Below are 15,354 nucleotides of genomic sequence, written 5' to 3' on the forward strand. Positions count from 1 at the left end.
CATCGTTAAAAACAATAAGTTCGTCCAAGACGGAGAAATGGTAAAAGAAGCATTCGTTGAAGCAGCTGACTCCTTGTTCAGAGACTTTAAAAATAAAGATATTATCTTCAATCAAAGCTCTGCAGCTGTCAAGACATGCAGTTACACGGCGCTGTGAAGCCATGGCTGAGGATTTAACCCAGCAAATGTGGAAAGACATCGGAGATTGTGAGTGTTCTCACTGCTGAAGTCCAGGCTCATGGACAGTAACTTACTCACACAGGAAAAGTACCCCAACATGAGGAAATGTGCTACCTCCTTGACTGCATTATTCGGCTCCACTTATTTATGTGAGTCAGCCTTTTCCTACATGAAGATCATTAAGTCCAAATACCGTTCCACCATGAATGATGAACATTTGGAAATGTGCTTGAGGCTGGCTGTCAGCAGCTACTGTCCGGACTATGCATCCTTGGCTGATTCAATTCAGTGCAAGTCATCAAAGTAAACTCAGGTAATTACAAAAAAATGTTAATAGTTATTTATTATGTTATGTATATGTAGTAGGGCGGCCCGGTAGTCGAGTGGTTAGCACACTGGCTTCACAGTGCAGAGGTCGCCGGTTCGCGTCCCAGTCCGGCCTCCCTGTGTGGAGTTTGCATGTTCTCCCCGGACCCGCGTGGGTTTTCTCCGGGTCCACCGGTTTCCTCCCACACTCCAAAAACATGCATGGCAGGCAGATTGACCACTCCAAATTGTCCCTAGGTGTGAGTGTGAGAGTGACTGTTGTACGTCTTTGTGTGCCCTGCGATTGGCTGGCAACCAATTCAGGGTGTCCCCCGCCTCGTGCCCGAAGACAGCTGAGATAGGCTCCAGCAACCCCCGCAACCCTAATGAGGAATAAGCGGTACGGAAAATGAGATGAAATGTATATGTAGTTATTATGTGTGTTGTGCAATATTGGCCTATTGTGTTCAGTTATGCAAGGTACATCAACATACATTGTACATACAAAGAATCAGAATCAGAATCAGAATCATCTTTATTGCCAAGTATGTAGAACACACAAGGAATTTGTTTCCGGTACAACACGCTGCACTTAAAACATTTGAAAATAATTATGTTTTGCATTTTTGTCGTGGGTAGATCTTTTTGACTTGGTACTTTTTATAAGTAGCTCATATGCTGAAAAAGTGTGAGCACCCCTGCTCTAACTGATATTGTTCACTTTCACAATTGAGCAGCTCAGTGATCAATTTTGAGATTTATCTGGGGAAATATTGCAAAATTCAATGTTGGCACTTGATTCTTTTCAGTAATCTGGAGTTTGCATCCTGCCTGGTCATTGTTTAGGACACGGCTATTGCCTTCCTGTGTGGAGTTTGCATGATCTCCATGGGTTGCATGGGTTTTCTCCACTGGGTTTACTCCAGTCTCCCGCATTCCAAAAACAAGGCAGGATGATTGAACACTATAATTTGTCTTTATGATAATAAATTTCATTTTCATGTTCACTTTCAAAACACTCAAGGTCACTTTACAGTCACAGGATAAGTTTTTTTCTTGTGGGTGAGCAGCGGGAGCCACATGCGCCAGCATTCACTCAACCCGGAATAACTCAAAATAGAGAGATAATCACTGAATCGATCAAGACACCAAAAATGTGAGTTACAGCATGGGTGAATGTTCCTAAATATGTACCTTGAGATTGGCTGGCAACCAGATCAGGGTGCCCCCCCTAGACCCTCAAGACAACTTTGATAGGCTCAAGCACCCCTCACAGCCCTTGTGAGGATAAAGCGGATCGGAAAGGAATTATCTTTTGTTTCATCATAGTCCATTTTGGTATGTCAATCCCAAATATTTTCAGTCTATGACCAAAAAAGACTATTTGGACAGAGTTAAAAAATATTACATTTCTTCGCTTTTTGGATACAATGGACAAAAATATAGTATTTATTGATGCGCACACGTAGGCGTGCACACACACAATGTGAAATGCACTTCATAAGGTGACACTGCCCATCATACTCCGTACATTGTATCATATTGTGATGATGCTTTGCCATTTCACATGGATCGCGTTGTAGGAGTTCATTGAACAACTGAAGTCATGGTTGTCTATAGAAATCTTACAAAAAAAAATCTAGCAGCAAACAGTGTGTTCTTTCTCAATTAAAACTTTGCTAACGGAAGAGTTTGTCAGTCACTGAATGTTCAGTCAAATTCAGTTTCAAAAAGAAGTCATGTATTTTAATGTGTAGTCTATGAGTGTATCAATATTGAAAATTGGGTGCATTTTCCCTAAGAAATAATGTGCTGAAAACATCGTGGGCAGTAGTCCTGACAGGAACTTCTGATGTTTGTTGGACTTTAGAATTGATGACTTCCTTGTGAATGATTCGCACGGTGACGCATTCTGACTTGGATTTCCTCATCCTGTGGATTAAAAACAAGCAAAAAGTAAATAAATATTCATAACAATTGAATGCTGCTTCTAACTCCTCCATGTTACATTTATGTAGACATTTTGACATGATTCTATGTTCAATTTTAAAAGTCCTTTTGAATTAAATGTACAGTATTACAAGTAGACGTTATTGATATCAATATCTAATAAGGAAATGAGCATTGTATTTGATCGGCTTTTGGTTTTGAAGCATTTCAGAAATTACATTATTTTCGTTTTACGTTACGTAAACTTGCATTTGTCATTCCCTTTCTATTGAGCATCTTCATCTTTATCAAGTTTATCGAGTTGCGTGTTCTCTAGCCACAAGGGGACACAGGCCAGTGTCTTATTGTGCTGGTTGCAAGCCCAGATAAATACAGAAGGTTGTGTTTGGGCATCCGACATAAAAGCTTGGCCAAAACAAACATGCGAATCAAACCTCTGAAGATGGAGGACCCTTCAGGGGTCGCTGTGGCGACCCGTGAAGGGAAAAGCCGAAAATAAAATATAAACAACCTTGCGTTTTATGACGTGTTCACAGATTGGTAATTTCAATTATTTACACAAACACATTCTTATGATGTCTCTTAGCAGAAGGGAAGGGAAAAAAGGACATGTTGATGCCAACGGTAGATTTTGGCCACATCAACAACATTAACTTGGACTGTCTCCCAAAATCATCTTCTTTATAATAGTTAATAGTTCAATGTGCACGTTTCACCATGACATCCGTGATCCACTGGTGAAAAAGACACTTTGATCTTTGCTCTTTCATCTAGAACTGCTGTATGTAACAAAGAGGGTACAGGAAGTGCTTAAGAATGAGTGACTCTATGTCTTTGTGTTGTCATATTATTTGCTCTTTTTTGTTCTTTTGACTTCAAGATGGCGCCGCGAGAGTGACTGCCTTTCCAGCAGCTCCTGTATTTTATTTTCTACTTCTTTCTTTCCTTTCAGCTTCCTTTCATAACTGTGCTGCTGTGAAATGTAAATTTCACCACTGCAAGACTAATAAAGGCAAATCCAATCCATTTTTTAATTATGTTTGACATTCTCATCATTATGTAACGTCCGGTGCTTGTTATTCGGAGAGGGTGACGTCACATAGAGAAGGGACAACCCAGATCAAAGGAGACAACCCAGATCAAGGGAAGTCCGCTCTGGCACGGGAGTCTGAGAGAGATAACAACAACTCCTCGATGTGCTACTTGCTACAATTGTTTATTAAAAGCCTGACCAGCTATGCCAGCGATTGTGCGCATCCTTTAGCATGCTGAGGGTTACAATTATCTTATGTTCAAACCCCAACTTGGAATCACAGGGAAAGAAAATCTTAATAAGTGCAAATCAACAAAGGGTGTGTGAATTGACTTGTTTGGTTAGGACATACCGTTTCGGCAGTGTCAACTGTCTCCTCTCCCTCTGTGTATTCACCGCCAGGCATGAATGTTTCAAAGTCAGACAGAGGGCTCTCTACCGCCTCCTCATCATAGTCAGTCTGGTAGTCGTCTGATAGTTCTTGTGAAGAAAAAAAAATATTTCATGGAACATTTTTTTTGCGGATTTACAAGGTTACAACATAGGTTTAAAATATTATTCAAACATTAAACCTTCAATCAAAGCATTCTTGACAGGCTCAATTCGTGACACGATCTCGGCCAAGTCAGTGAAGGAGGCATTTGGACATGTGACCACCTAGCAAACAAAATACATAATATCAGCATCTGTTCTTATACCATTTCTTTCTCAATCTAAATCCACCCATTCGTCTATTTTTAATGCAATTTGTGCTCATTTGTTGCTGCAGGTGAGCTGGAGTCTATTCCAAAAGACAAAACATAACATATCGTAACATCGATTCTCTTCCCATCTTCAAATCACATGTCAAAAGCCACCAATTTAAAATTGCATTTTCTGTGTAGTTTTATTTCTCGTTTTTATTTATAATTGTATTTAAAGGACAACCGACGTCTCCGGACAAGTTGTGTCCATAATTTGTAAAATGGCTTCAAATGACTTCTACTGAGCGTATTTTACAAAGATTCCACCGCATAGAGCTATACTTTACGTTTTAAGACTCGTGCGGAATATTCCGGAAGTCTTGTTTTTGAGTTAGTGACGAGTCCGTACGTGATGTCACTGAAGGAACGACCAAAAAAAGGACACATTGTAGCAGTCCTTCCATCACGTCAATGCTTTGTTGTTTGTTGTTGTTTGTTTGGTCTGATAACCTCGTGTTGCACCAGAAAGAGCCAGAAGAGGGCGTCCAAGCAAGGAATTTATCACCCTGTGGAAACGGGCTGATTAATTCCTCACAGGAGCTCGGTTGCCATTTTCCGCCTCTTTTTGGGTGAGACATTTCCCCCACTGTAGCCTCAAAATGGCACGGAATAAATTCTTTAATCGATTGCAAACATGTATGCTTTCATCTTCAGAACTATTTGAATCATATTCATAACTGGATGTGTAACAAGAAAGCATATTCTCCGAATCTGAAGCAGTTGTTTTGATTCTCCAGCAATGCAAGACATCTTGGCGTGACGTCACGAACTGGGGGCGGCACTTTCTGAAAATGCCCAATTTGCAGCTCAATTTTTTGCAGATTTTGCACACTTTAAGGCAGTGAACGCGTGTAGCTGCCGCTGCTCACTGTGACTGTAAAGTGTCCTTGAGAGTTTTGAAAGGTGCTTATAAATGAAAGTTATTATTATTATTATTATTATTATTATTATTATTATTATTATTATTATTATGAAACAAGTCTTCCCTGTAAGCATAATCCTTCTCTAAGGTCACTTTGCCAGCATTCTCTGCTATGCCCTCTTGGAAGTAGATGATGAGATTGATATGGTCCACGTCTTCAAAATAGGTCTTTTGATGACTACTCTTTGCCAAGAGGACAATTTGACGGAGAACCAGGTCAAGTGAGTATCGGGCAGTTGCTTCAAAATGGCAATGCAGTTCTCAACTGTTGTATAGTGAAGCTCTAACCCTTTATCCTGCCACAACTTTTACCTATTCTTCATGTACCGACAGGAGAAAATGTGTCAGGATCTCTGTGACTGATCGTGTGACTTACATCGTAGGGGCAACCTTGTAGTTACGGTATGTGTCATGTGTTTGACCTGCATCTTATGACTCTACTTTTCTGACACACCTCATATCAAAAATGTGTTAATTACTGGAGCTATTAAAACAGGATCTTGTATCATGAATAAACTTTCATGAGTCCAAGTTCAAAAACAAACTTGCATTACAGGAAGTCAAACACAAAAAAATGACACCCACGCACACATACTGCGTATGCACGTGCACATCAAGGATAAAAACTGTGCTCACATGACTACTTTTAGTCTTATGGAACTCCTCCTGATGTCTGTCTTTAAGCATGCTGTCCACCACATTGCTCCGCCGCCAAACCTCAAACAGTGTCTTCCCATGCTGGTATCCCACCTCCTGTAGCATAACAAAAGATCAGTTGTGTGATTTTCAGCCGATTGGTGAAAGAACAGCGGCGGACAAGAATACTGACAGCAATTTCGTCAAACTTGCCAAACTCCAGTGTGCCGTAGCGATCGATGGGAGGCCGGATGTATTCACAGTATTCACTGTCTTTCACCAACTCCAGTTGTTGGACGCAACAAACATAAGCAAGACGTGTTTGGATCTCCGCCATATTTAGGACCTAGGGTGTGGGGTTAAGAGGTTGGTGACTCTCATTGTATGCAGTACACAAAAGTAGAGAGGTTCTTAAATGGTTCTGAAATGGTGGTACGCGTACAAGAAGGCACCTCTGGGCCTTCTTGTACGCCCATATTTATACGCCTATATTTATAAAGGAGCATCCATGAAACAAAAGAGCTTGATCACAGTACTGTAGTTGATTCACGGCCACCAACAGCGACTAAGTGACGCACAAGATCAAGTATCTCACTAAAAACCAAGCTCAGTATGAAAAGGGAATATTTGGTGTTGACGGTTGGTAATGTTGTCAGTCCTGTTATTAATTCATTAGCTAATTGTTTTTTTACACCAGACTCAGATTTATGTTTAAAATCAAGTGGATAACTTCTTTGTGAGAAGAGATCCCAAAAGAAGGCACTTTACATTGATTACCATTTTGATGTGCACAAAAATTTAGTTGCAATTCATTTTATCTTTGCTTTCTTTTTTTAAAGTTATATATTTTTGTCCCGTCTTTAAATAGTTCTATCGAATGTTGGCACAGCACTCTGTTTTGTTTGTTTGTTTGTTTTTTGGTGCAAAAATGCTTGCCTTGGCTCAAAGGTAATACACAGCATAGTCATGATCTGGTTGGCGACCAACGAGGGGCGCTGTCGGCCCCGCCTGCACCTGCACAGGTGCTGGTCGTCCCGATCAGATTGGCGACCAACAGGTAGCGACGTCAGCCCTGCCTGCAGCCTCGCAGGTGCTGTTCGTTTTAATCACTGACACATAAAAGGACACCCGGCACGACCATCCGGTGTCGGTTCATTGTTTGCTGCTTGTTTGCTGCATGCATTGTGTATGTGTTTGTTTAACCTTGGCAGACTTTTACTTTTGGTCTTCTTTTGCTACTTTGTATTTTTTCCATTCAGATGATTTTGATGTTTTACATTTTGTTCCTGCTGACCTTTATTTTAATACAATTTGTCAAACAACCTTCTGCTCCCTCCTGCCTGCTTTTTGGGATCCACACCCGCCATCACCACCTTGCAAACCGTGACAGAATGAACCGACCAACCATCGGATCCCGCAGGTACATCGGACCCGTCTCATTTCCACCCTGTGCCTGGCAATGCTACGTCCACGTTAGCAAATGCCTCGTCGAGTTTGAATTGCGTCACTCGACGAGCCGTAACGTCCACGTAAACGTCCGGCCGAGACCTCCATCCAGGTGGCCGTCCAGGGTGACACTGGGTGTCTGGCAGTGCACGCCCACGTCCAGCCACGCTGTCGTCGTGCATGACGAATTGAGTCTCATCCACGACGAGCCGTGCAACGTCCGCGTCGTCAGTCCGAGACCCCACTCACCGCTGGATCCCGGAGCGACTCAGGACTGGTCTCGTTTCCCCGATGCCGGGCAGTTCACGCCCACGTCGGCGTCCGGCCGACACCTGGTCCCATACGGCCGTACGGGGTACCATTCTGCGCCTGGCAGTTCGACGTCCACGTTGAGCCATGCGCCGTTGCGTGAACGTGCAAGAGGGATCGCACTCACGCCCACGACGATCCGTGCCGCGTCTTCGTCCACCCCTGGCCGAGTCCCGTTCCCATCAGGCCGCTGCCCGTCGTATGCTGTAGAGGCAGCGGTTGCCGTCTCCACCATTGTTCCCTGGCGAGTGGACCTTTTGGGAGACTGTTGGGACTTCTGGAAGCAGCCCCTTGAAGGGGGGGTACTGTCATGATCTGGTTGGCGACCATCGGGGGTGCTGTCGGCCCCGCCTGCACCTGCACAGGTGCTGGTCGTCCCGATCAGATTGGCGACCAACGGGTAGCGACGTCAGCCCTGCCTGCAGCCTCGCAGGTGCTGGTCGTTTTAATCACTGACACTTAAAAGGACACCCGGCACGACCATCCGGTGTCGGTTCATTGTTTGCTGCTTGTTTGCTGCATGCATTGTGTATGTGTTTAACCTTGGCGGACTTTTACTTTTGGTCTTCTTTTGCTACTTTGTATTTTTTCCATTCAGATGATTTTGATGTTTTACATTTTGTTCCTGCTGACCTTTATTTTAATACAATTTGTCAAACAACATCCTGCTCCCTCCTGCCTGCTTTTTGGGATCCGCACCCGCCATCACCACCTTGCAAACCGTGACAAGCATATGGAGTATACTATATTGTTGTCTAAGCACCTCCTCAATGGATTCAAAACAAACCAAACAAAGCACAAAAATGAAAGTCGTTTGAATAGTATAATGAATCAGTGTCCTCCATCTAACCCGGTTTTGTGCATCCTGTTCTCTCACACCAGCTACATTCATGTCCTCTTTGATAACACCCATACACCTCCTCTTTGGATATAGTCTCTCTCTCCTCTGGACATGTCAAAACCATCTCGGTCGGGCCTCTCGGACTTTCCCTCCAAAGCCTCTAATATGAGTTGTCCCTTTGATATACTCATTCCTGATCCTATCCAACCTGGTCACTCCCAAAGAAAACTTCAACATGCTCAGCTCTGCTCCCTCCAGCCCTGCTTCCTGTCTTTTCTTCAGTGGCACTGTGTGCAGTTCAAACATCATGGCTGGTCTCACCACCGTTTTATACACCTCTCATCACACCTGACATTTTTCTCCAGCCGTTACAGCCTGCCTGGACACGATTCTTCACCTCTTTTCCACATTTTCCATTGCTCTGGACAGTTGACAAGTACTTAAAATCCTCCACCTTCTTTATCTCTACTTGGATCCCTCTCATTCACACACATATATTCCGTCTTGCTGCGAGTGATCTTCATTCCTCTCCTTACCAGGGCATACCTCCACCTCTCTAGTTTCTCCCCCACCTGTTCCTGTCCCCACAATGTCATCTGCAAACATCATAGTCCAAGGAGATTCTTGTCTAACATCGTCTGTCAGCCTGTCCATCACCATAGTGAATAAAGTATAGTACGGTAATGATTCAGATACCTTGACTTTCTCAGCAAGAGGGTTGAATCGTTTCCACAGAAGCCACCACCCATTCAGGGAATCACCGTAGTTGGTCAAGTTGGTTTCATCTTGGCTTCCAACATCTACAGCAATCACAACTTTGGCACCCATCGAACGAGCCACATCAGCTGAAATCCAATCAAAAAATGAAATGATTTGGGATGGATAGAAAAGTCAAATATAAACAATGATGGCCATTAAACAATAATAATACAAAAGTTAATGTCTCATCCGAGGGAAACCAAGAAAATAAGCGTAACAAAAAGATAATGATAACATGTACTTGAGAAAAAAAGACATCATTCATACACAGTATCTGTCAAGGGATGCAGAATGCGGTTTAGCGCATGAGCAGGAAACTTTACTTATCTGCAAAATAACTGGTCAGCATTCAATGGTACTTACAGTTAGTTACATGTTAGCACTGTTAGATGTCAAATTCCCATTAACGTCGCAATGAAAATAACCAATGAATTTTCCTTATTGTCATATCCTGTTTAGTGAAGGACGGCCTGCTCCTTCCTCATCAAAGCCTATCCCAGTGTTTAAGGACTGCAAAATTGCCAAGTCTCTTCAAAGATGATTGACCTTGCTTGCTGCCTCAAGAGTGATTTCCATGACCTTTTTGCTCATGTTCCTAGTCACTCTTAACCGTTTAGAGTCTGGTTTTTAAAGCACTTAAAGGACAACCGACACAAATTTTTGGTTTACTAACCGACGTCAGAAAAACGTTTTATAGCATCAAAAATACCCAAAACACGCAGGCTGATATTTTTAGTAAAATGAAAAACACCAATAAAAATGACTTAAAGTGTCCCAAAACTACTTCAAAATGACCTCAGAAAGTTTCAGTTTCAGAAGGTCGCTCCCCCTTGTGCGTGACGTCACGCCAAGACGTCTTGCCTTGCTCGGGAATCAAAACAATGGCTTCAGATTAGGAGAAGATGCTTTCTTGTTACTCATCCAGTTATGAATATGATTTAAATAGTTCTGAAGAGGAAAGCATCAATGTTTGCAATTGATTAAAGAAGTCCTCCGGTGTCATTTTGAGGTGACTGGACTGCAATGTAGCATCCCAGAAAATGCACAATATGGCGCCCAAGCTCCGTTGGAAATGGGCTGATTTGTCAGCTGGGAATTTGTGTCAGCCAGTATCAAATACAGTGAGACCTCAACTTACGAACTTAATTGGTTCCCAGACAGAGTGTGTAAGGCGAAAAGTGTGTATCTCGAAAAAAACATTCCCATAGGAAACCATTAAAATGGGAATATTCCGTTCCCGGGTTTCCATAAAATATACTTTTCAACTAAATAAGCCTTAAAACTACACACAACATACCTTATTCTATGTATAATAAATGTTCAATTGTGTTGTAATGAAAGAAATATACTGCATTGTATCATAAAGTCACTTTATTTACATTTGTAATGATCATTTATGGCTTGATGGAATGGTGTTGGAGGTCGAAGGTCAAAGGGAATTGCTGTTTGGAAAGAGAGGCGCATTACATGACGACTGTAATTAAAGAAATAAACTGTGCTGTAAAATAAAGTTTTATTTACCTTTTTGATGGTTGTTGATGGCTTATGGAAGGAGAGTCACCTTCCATAAGGACTGTTGGTAACTTAACCTCTGGTGCTGTTCGGTCGTGTGCTTCCGCCGAAGATCACTCCGCCAGCCGTGGTGGGTGTGTATTATGAAAATAGTGCTTATTATAAGGTTTAATTTTCATAAATTTGACGTTTGTAAGACAAAAAGTTTGTAAGTTGAGGTGTTTGTAAGTTGAGGTCTCACTGTAGTAGTCTTGGTGCAACACACAATGATTCACCATCGCATTATTTATGTGTTGTCCTTCTAATTTCGCCATCAACATGAAGTTTTCAGACCAAACAAAGTACCCAAAATGCATTGTGTGTCGCTTTCTCGGTCAGGGGCATTCCAGATGTGACGTCACGGTAGGTATCGTCACCAACACAAAAACAACACAAACAACTTCCTGAATATTCAGTGCGAGTCTTAAAACGTAAAATATAGCTGTATGCCGTGGAATCTTTGTAAAATACGCTCAGTAGAAGTCATTTGAAGTGATTTTACAAATTATGGACACAACTTGTCCGGTGGCGTCGGTTGTCCTTTAAAGGAAGAACACAAAAATAAATAAATCAAAAAAGATAAAAAATAATAACATCAAAAAATAAAAACTAATAAAATAACAAAAACACAGATGGGAGCAGCCTGACTCCACCCACGGACGCACAATTGTGTGAGTGAGTTCTTGGGTTACGTGCAGACAGGCGTAACCAAGTTGATCAGGTGCAGCTGATGGTGCCACTAAAAGCAAAAACTCTTACTTATCCCACAAAATTTAGGGTGTTGTCATCCTTTTTCTGTTTGGTCATACCAGGCAGATTGTTGATGTAACCCCCATCCATTAGAAGGTGTCCATCTTTGGGATCACAAAGAGGAGGGAGGTAACCAGAAAGTGACATGCTGGCGCGGACATAACGCCACAGTGAACCTGCCAGGAAAAGTTTAAACATTGAAAATCAATGGAATCGCTTTATGCATTCAATTAGTCAATGATTACAAATTTCAGTTCATGCAACATTGTCATTTAATGCCATATTTATTTATTTATTTGGGAGCACGTGGAGGAGGTGTGTGGGGTGGGGTTGTAATATGGAATTTAGACTGACCATCAGTGTGAACTCTCATGGAGGAAGCTGTGATATCTGTTGTAATGTTGAAGTATGGTAGCCACAAGTCCTGGAAGGTGACAAGTAATCAAAGCTGTTTTTTAGCCCATATTTCCGAATGTTACAAATGTTGTCACCAAACTTTGTCACCATACCTCTATTTGTTTGCCTTTAAAAACAGCGCTAATGCCGGAGTTAAAGGAAGCCCCAGAGAACATAGACGTGACAGGGTAGGTTAGATCCACAATCTTTTTAAAGAACGATGTCATATCCTGAAAAAGGAACGAAAATGCAGCAAAAATGAAAAGGTTTGCATTTAACAGCAGTATGTTGAGTGAGCAACAAGAACAACATTATTGCGATTCTGAGACGTGATCGGTTCCTCATGAACCTACCATCGCCCATTCACGAGCCCGAACCCTCATTCGACTGCTGCTTTTCTCTTCTGCATACAGTGCTCCCATGAAGGACCCGATGGAGGTACCGCCGATAATGTCCACCGGGATCCCTGCCTCATTCAGTGCCCGAATAATACCAACCTGGGAGCAACCCCTGAAAAGTACACCACATACATTATGTTCCTGAAATGTCCCAGATGCCTCATGACCAAGCATTGAGTATATCACACTACCCAAGATACGGCGTGTCAAGACAACTCAAAATTGGCTACGAGAATGTTAGTCTGCTGCACGTCCATGTAGTCTGACGTTGTCATAGGTATGCCTATGTTACAAATGGAATGTTTGCAATTGGATTATGTGAAAAGAAGAATACCTAGCACCTCCTCCACCTAGCACAACAGCAATGCTATTTCCTGTTAGAATCCTGGCCAAGCGGGAGAAGTCCGAGTGACGATCTGGACACTTTTCAAATACACGCTGGTACAGCTCTCTCTGGTCACAAAGCAAAGAGATAACATTCAGAAACAATGCATGCTCACACTGAGAAATGAAGCATTGGAAATGCCGCAAATCTATTCCTCTAAAAATAGAAAGATGAAAAGTGCCAACTAGTCTACTGAACAGAATAGTTAATTACTAAGTCCTTGTTGTAAGTATTGATGTGAACTTGAAGTACCAATTTAGGCAAACTCCTCTTGGAGAAGACTCTGCGAGGACAGGCCAGGTGATGATGTCTGGAGATCCAGCTTCGCATGTTAAGCCACTCAGCAGTCCCTTGAGGTGGGGGCCCATCCTCCTTGTGCAGCAACACGAGCTGCTTCTGGGCTCTAACAGCACTACTCTCCAACATTAGCTCCAACTATGGGGTGAAAGAAGCAGCGAACATAGTCTCTCAGATAGATATATCATTTTCTTGCCTTTTCAAGCAATAAACAGATTTCACCGGTTATAATAATGCAGATATACTAACTATAGTGATATGACACATAAATTCACTGAGGTTTGTGTTGTTGTTTGTGAGGATGTATATACTTTTTTTTGCAGAAACAAATCGTCAACATGGCCACTTTCTACAGTATTCGTCACTTAACTACAAAATGTATGGAAGCAATGAACGAACAACATGTAAATACAACACAATACCCTGTATTCAAGTGATTTGCATATTTGTAGGCTGCTCTGGTTTCTATCAACCTACATATGTGTGTTTTACTTTGTTTCAAATTCATTTATTAGAATATTTATTTGTTATTTATATTTTACTTTATTAATAGTTATGATATAGCGAAGAAACGAGAAAACAAAGGTCACCTTCACGGAGCATAGTGAAAAAATATAAGCCTTATATATTTTCGGTTGTAAGTCGGATGTTACCTTATATAATAAGGTAACATCCGACCGGGTTACGTTCCGACCAAACGGTCGTAAGTTGAATTACATTCAAAATGTTGAATAGAGCGTCTGTGCTAAATTACTTGCAAACGATCGGACGCCACGGGGGCGGGCGAGCCCGGGTCACCGGTTTTCTACCCGGTGACCCGGGCTTCCCCTCTCCCCGGCATTACCCCGCTCTCCACGCAGACGCGCGGCCTGACCCCGCGGCTGTCTGTGGCGCCCACGCGCCCGACCCGCCACCTCGCCCCGAAACAGAACGAACTGTCTCAAAGAGGTGACGGCGCCGGCCGTGGGCCCGACGTAGCGTTCTCGTCGCATCGGTGGACACTCCCCCCTCCGGTGCATCACACGGTCGATTGCTGTGCGAGAGTGAGATACTGGATGGCTGGCCCAAATTGTCATACGCGTTGCCAGGCTGCTAGTGCGTTGCGGTGCCAGGCGTAGAATTAAAACAACATGAAAAATAGGGTTTGGCAGTTGTGGTCATAAGTATGGGTGGTCGTAAGTCATGCCGGTCGTAAGTTGGATGTTACCTGTAAGTACAAGTCTTGTGCTGTGAAAAAAATATTTTAATGAGGACAATCAAACTAAAATCTGAAGGGTGTCTGTTTTTTAATGTCAAAACAGAATAAGTTTGAAATGTTCAGTTCAGTCTGGGGGATGTCAGACGAACAACATTAAAGTTTAATACAGCAGCATAAATAGAGCCAATTCAAGGGGGGGGGATAATAAGCTTAAACATGTCTAGCAGTCAAGTCCAGCCTGGGAGCACATGTATTATGGCCTGTTTTCACAGTTCCACTGCAGTGTCTGGATTAAGATTAAGACATCAGACCTGTTGGCCACAGTTGAAGAGATACATGTACCAAAAAAATTCTGAGATATTTCACCATAAGACTGCATCAGGCCTGTGGTTATGCTCTAGGGTAGGTTCCGAAAAATTCTCAAAGCGCAATCTTCCTCTTCAAGCACACCTTTCTCAGAATTTCTTAACACACCCTTCGAGAAAATAAAGTTAATAGAGAGGCCTGTTGCTCCCAAGTGTAAACTGCCTTTTTTCACTAAAATATGAAATAACTGTACCAAATTTGCCAAAAGACTGTCGCTGTATAAGAAATCCAATGCCAGCTCAATAATTTCAGAGCAAAAGTTTGCATCAGAAAAACTTGCAAATTACCATTTCGACTGGGAACGGATGGTATGAAAAATTAAAGCACCTGGAAGTTGAATAAATGGCTTCTACTTAATTTCACTGCAGCAAATCTACATACCTCCCTCTAAAAGCTTGGCAAACCTGATGTAGAGTATTAAATAAAAACAAAAAAACACAACTACAGACCTTTCCGACTGTTGGCTCTTGTTCACCAAGTCCCACAATAATGATGCAGTCAGCCTGCCGGATGCAGCGCTGCGTCCAAGGAGTAAGGCCAGAGTCGGATTGATAAAGGACGATGCGGTGAATGTCTTCCTGCTGGCCGAGCCAGCTGGACAGACGATACTCATGGATACTTTCAAGGGAAGGAACAAAATTCAAGTTTAGCACATGTCATATGATGTCATCTCTTGTCTTCTATCAGATTTGAATGCGGCTACTGGCTGATATAAAATTAATGACACAAATCGACGTGGATTGAATTTCGACAGTTTGTTTGGGGCTACTCACACTGCGCTACAGTATTCGTACAAGCTCAACATGATTGATTTTTTTCCGTTCTCCATCTCTTGTCCCTTGGCGGCTTAAGCAAATACATTTTTACATAGCATTTGGGCTTCATGCC

At 42.4% G+C, this 15,354-nt stretch overlaps 1 protein-coding gene across 1 annotated transcript in view; it reads right to left on the minus strand.

The window, feature by feature from the left end:
• Nucleotides 1-1,003: 1,003 nt before the first annotated feature.
• The window catches only part of pnpla7b (patatin-like phospholipase domain containing 7b), a 56,354-nt gene continuing 42,003 nt past the window's right edge, over nt 1,004-15,354 (minus strand). The window contains exons 23-35 of the mRNA XM_088995011.1: nt 14,916-15,084; nt 12,858-13,040; nt 12,555-12,673; nt 12,176-12,332; nt 11,936-12,052; nt 11,781-11,850; nt 11,486-11,602; nt 9,063-9,211; nt 5,964-6,116; nt 5,771-5,887; nt 4,042-4,126; nt 3,822-3,949; nt 1,004-2,418 (exon numbers count right to left, since the gene is read on the minus strand). Coding sequence (XP_088851137.1) covers nt 2,353-2,418; nt 3,822-3,949; nt 4,042-4,126; nt 5,771-5,887; nt 5,964-6,116; nt 9,063-9,211; nt 11,486-11,602; nt 11,781-11,850; nt 11,936-12,052; nt 12,176-12,332; nt 12,555-12,673; nt 12,858-13,040; nt 14,916-15,084 — 1,630 coding nt within the window. The 3' untranslated portion in view covers nt 1,004-2,352. The remainder of the gene's footprint in view (nt 2,419-3,821; nt 3,950-4,041; nt 4,127-5,770; nt 5,888-5,963; nt 6,117-9,062; nt 9,212-11,485; nt 11,603-11,780; nt 11,851-11,935; nt 12,053-12,175; nt 12,333-12,554; nt 12,674-12,857; nt 13,041-14,915; nt 15,085-15,354) is intronic.

This window comes from Hippocampus bargibanti, linkage group LG04 (genome assembly GCF_051943395.1).
Source record: "Hippocampus bargibanti isolate YZ-2025 linkage group LG04, ASM5194339v1, whole genome shotgun sequence".
NCBI lineage: Eukaryota > Metazoa > Chordata > Actinopteri > Syngnathiformes > Syngnathidae > Hippocampus > Hippocampus bargibanti.